Below are 4330 nucleotides of genomic sequence, written 5' to 3' on the forward strand. Positions count from 1 at the left end.
GCCACTTTGCGCGATTTGTGGCTAACCATGAGCTATTGGTGGCCAGTGCGGAAAAGGGCGAGGTTGAGGCTCATGAAACGCTCTGGGAAGAAGTGGAAGATATATACAACGACACTTGTTGCATTCTCAACCGCGCGATTACAGGTGCGAAGCCAAACGTACAAGCCGGAAGGCAGCATTCGCATGAATGTGAGTTTAGGTTGGAGCCACTCGCCATTCCAACGTTCGACGGTACGATGCAAACCTGGTTAGCATTTAAGGACGCATTTGAATTACTCGTGCACAACACCGAGTATCCTGAGGCCTACAAATTGGGGAAGTTGCGACAGGCAGTTAGCTCACATGCAGTGCCACTCGTGGGAAGTGTATACTCGGGCGGCTATGGCGAATTATGGAGTGCTCTGAAGGAGCGCTTTGACAATAAGAAGCAGTTAGCCGAAACACATGTGTCCCGTCTTCTTAACATTAAGCCATCGTCAGAGGACTCATCAGAATCATTATTGGCCATCGTCGATACAGTGCAGGAGTCACTGCGTTCGTTACGGGTGATGGGGCTGCCAGTCGTAGAGTGGGATGCTATGCTTGTTCCCATAATAGTTTCTAAGCTTCCAACTGTCACTCAGCGTGAATGGAACATGAGTTGTTCGCCTACCGAAATTCCGAAGTTAGATGAGCTACTGTCATTTTTGAGCCAACGCGCCCACAGCCTCTCCACAGCCATTGTCACGTGGTCCAGCAGGACCGACGCTACATCTCGAGGGCAACAGCGCACTAGTTCACAACGTACTGTAAAATCCCACGTCGCAGCTGCAGAAGAAGGAAAATGCGCATACTGTCAAGGACCGCATCGCACTACAAAGTGCACCCGTTTTCTTGCAATGAACCACGAAGAACGTGTAAATGCCCTTAAAGCCGCTAGGCTTTGTTTCAATTGCCTAAAATTGGGACATTCAGCTAAGCAGTGCCCTTCGGGTCTTTGCCGACATTGCAATCGGAAGCACAACTCATTGCTTTGTCGGGAAACTTTATCTACGAACGCAGGAGGGCTGACCGCGACAACCACTCAACCGGTTCCCATGAACAAGGATCAGTCCATCTGACTAGAAGCTTCGGCGGTCACCTGCCATACCAATGCGCATCACACAGTTTTATTAGCGACAGCACGCGTTTATGCATACGGTGACCCAACGACTCGACGCATGGCGCGCATGCTCTGTGACCCGGGATCGCAGGTCAGTTTTGTTACAGATAAGTTAGCTAATTCTTTATCTCTTCGTAGACGTAAATGTGATATCCCTGTCCAAGGAATTTGTGCCCATTCTTCCGCTCGCGCTCGTGGTAGCGTCTCGCTCACATTAGAATCTGCCCATACTAGTTTTACGCTGAAGATAACTGCGCTTGTCATTCCGTCAATTACTACGGTCATCCCCGCAACGTATATTGACATGACACAGTGGAAGCACTTGTCCAGCATACAATTAGCGGATGCACAATTCGGCGTTCCCGGTAATATCGACGTGCTAATTGGTGCTGACGTATGGGGTCAAGTTGTCGAAACTGACTTCAAATTTGGCGGTCCTTGTGAGCCGCACGCTCAACGCACTGCTTTCGGGTGGGTCATATTTGGCCCAGTTTCTGCAGCACAACCTTCAACGTTGCCAACTCTCGCATTAAGTACGCAGCTATGCGACGAGGACATACACTTGGAGGAACTGCTCCGAAGTTTTTGGAAGTTAGAGGAAGTGCCCTCCCTAGAATATGATGGAGATGCCGAATGCGAACGAATTTTTTTGTAACACCCACTCTCGCACACCTGACGGACGCTACGTTGTATGCATACCATTTCGTCCTGATGCGCCGGCTTTGGGAGATTCTTATACTCATGCATTACGACAGTTTTACCTTCTTGAGAGGCGACTGGCAGCAAATAGTGAACTCCGGGAGAAATACATTGCTTTTATGCGCGAATATGCAGACCTAGGCCATATGGAGCGCGCATACTCATTGAACGATAATGAAACGGGCTTTTATATCCCGCATCATGCAGTTTTGGGGAAGTTTCGCGTTGTGTTCAATGCCTCGGCGAGAACTACAACCGGCGTCTCCCTGAACTAAGTTCAGCTGGTAGGAACGACAATACAAGATCCGCTACTTAACATAATATTTCGCTTTCGCCGCTTTCGCATCGCATTGTCTGCCGATGTTGAGAAGATGTTTCGACAGGTACTTGTTAAACCCGAGCATAGAGATTTTCAGCGCATTATTTGGAGAGAGTCCCCAACCGATGACATCACTATATACCGCCTTACAACGGTGACTTATGGTATGGCTAGCAGTCCCTACAACGCGGTCCGCGCACTCAACCAATGCGCATACGACAACTACAAAGTGGTCGCTGATAGTCAACAATCGATAGCGGCACGCGATGCGATCTTGTCGTCTTTTTATGTCGACGATTTTCTTACCAGCTGTGACACTGAAGAAAATGCAACTGAACTTGCATTCAACGTGACTTCCATATTGTCTGAAGGCCACTTCCATTTACGTAAATGGAATTCCAATAGTGGTGAAGTATTAGCACGCTTGATTGGCAACCGTTCTCCTAACGTAGAGATGACCATCGAATCACCAACAGCAACTGTACTTGGGCTTCGATGGGATGCAGCAGCAGATGAGCTATTTTTTCAAGGTAGATCTGAAAGAGAGCTCAGGCTTCCTAACGAAGCGACGGGTACTAAGTGCCGTCGCAAAATTATTCGACCCTACCGGCATACTGGCACCAGTTGTTATTACTGGAAAAATATTCATACAAAGGTTGTGGGCGGCTGGCTTGTCGTGGGACGAACCACTGCCAGATGAACTTCAAACCACCTGGGTAGCCTTTTACAGCGAACTCGACGTAATAAACAAAATCCGGATTCCGCGATGGCTAGGTATGGCTGAAGGAAGAGCTACTACCCTGCTAGGATTTTGCGATGCCAGTACGCTCGCGTATGCAGCTGTAATATATATTAGAGCCACAGATGCGGAAGGTCATTCAGCTGTATCACTGCTTACGGCTCGTACCAAGGTGGCGCCCCTTAAAGGAGCAACGATCCCGCGTCTGGAGCTTTGTGCCGCACATTTGCTCGCTGTTACCCTCGAAAACGTACGTATTTCCTTGAGATTAACAGATACTCCTTATTACCTCTGGTCTGATTCTCGGATTGTGTTGTGTTGGCTACGCAAGCCGCCCACTACTCTAAAGCCGTTTGTGTCGAACCGGGTGCATCAAATACATGAGTTAACCTCACCAAACTGTTGGCATTATGTAAGATCAGCTCAGAATCCGGCAGATTGCGCCAGTAGAGGTATTCGGGCATCGCAGCTGCTGGATCATCCACTGTGGTGGCAGGGCCCAGGATGGATTATGGATAAGCATACACCCAACTTCTCTGTGATTGAATTAAACGACGAGGAGCACAATATTCTGCAAAGCGAACAAAGAGTTTCCTCCTTCGTAGCGACAACAACCCATCAGCCAGCTCTCACTACTCGTCGACGTGATGGCCAGATGATTCCGTTGAGTGAGCGCTTCAGTTCACTTCTGCCACTCGTGCGTACGGCAGCACTTCTTCTACGTTGGCTTCCAACACGGCGGCATTTGCGTACATTGGTAGTCAGCCCAACAGAAATCGACAACGCTCTTAATATACTGATTCGAAATGAGCAACACGAGAACTTTGCAGTTGATTTGGCCCAAATCCGAAAAGGAACTGGCGTATCTAGTTCCAGCAAGCTAAAGTCATTGAATCCATACATGGATGACACAGGCGTTCTGCGCGTCGGAGGCCGCATCAGTAAGGCTGATCTGCCAGAAGATAGGCGGTTCCCCATAATCTTACCTAAACACGGTAGACTAGTCGAGCTGATAATCAGACATGCACATGAAACAACGCTTCATGGTGGACCGCAACTGGTACTCCAAACTCTACGCTCGCGTTATTGGATATTGAATGGTAGACAAGCCGTTCGAAGTTACGGACAGAAGTGTGTTATCTGCCGCCGACACCGTGGCGTGACTCTTTCGCAGCAAATGGCATCATTACCAAGACAACGTATCAGTACTTCACGGGCGTTTGTGTCTTCAGGGGTCGACTATTGCGGTCCGTTTACGGTGCGCGTTGGCGCCAAACGGTCACGCACCAAGGTAAAGACATATTTAGCCATTTTTGTTTGCATGGCAACCAAGGCGGTGCATATTGAGGTTGTCGATGACCTCTCGTCGCAAGCTTTCCTGGATGCATTTACGAGATTCGTCAGCCGGCGAGGCCCTTGCCGCGATCTTTTT

The 4330-nt window shown here is 49.0% G+C and overlaps 1 protein-coding gene across 1 annotated transcript; it reads left to right on the forward strand.

Annotated features, from left to right (window-relative positions):
- Positions 1 to 3408: 3408 nt before the first annotated feature.
- On the forward strand, positions 3409 to 4082 carry LOC118756868 (the record flags this gene model as incomplete). Its single annotated transcript, XM_036491606.1, is given in 1 exon segment — positions 3409 to 4082. A coding segment is annotated over 1 exon segment (673 nt), but the record flags the coding sequence as incomplete, so codon positions are not given.
- Between the last annotated feature and the right edge of the window lie 248 nt (positions 4083 to 4330).

Source organism: Rhagoletis pomonella, unplaced genomic scaffold (assembly GCF_013731165.1).
Source record: "Rhagoletis pomonella isolate Grant_MI unplaced genomic scaffold, Rhpom_1.0 Rhpom_scaffold_12640, whole genome shotgun sequence".
NCBI classification, from domain to species: Eukaryota; Metazoa; Arthropoda; class Insecta; order Diptera; family Tephritidae; genus Rhagoletis; species Rhagoletis pomonella.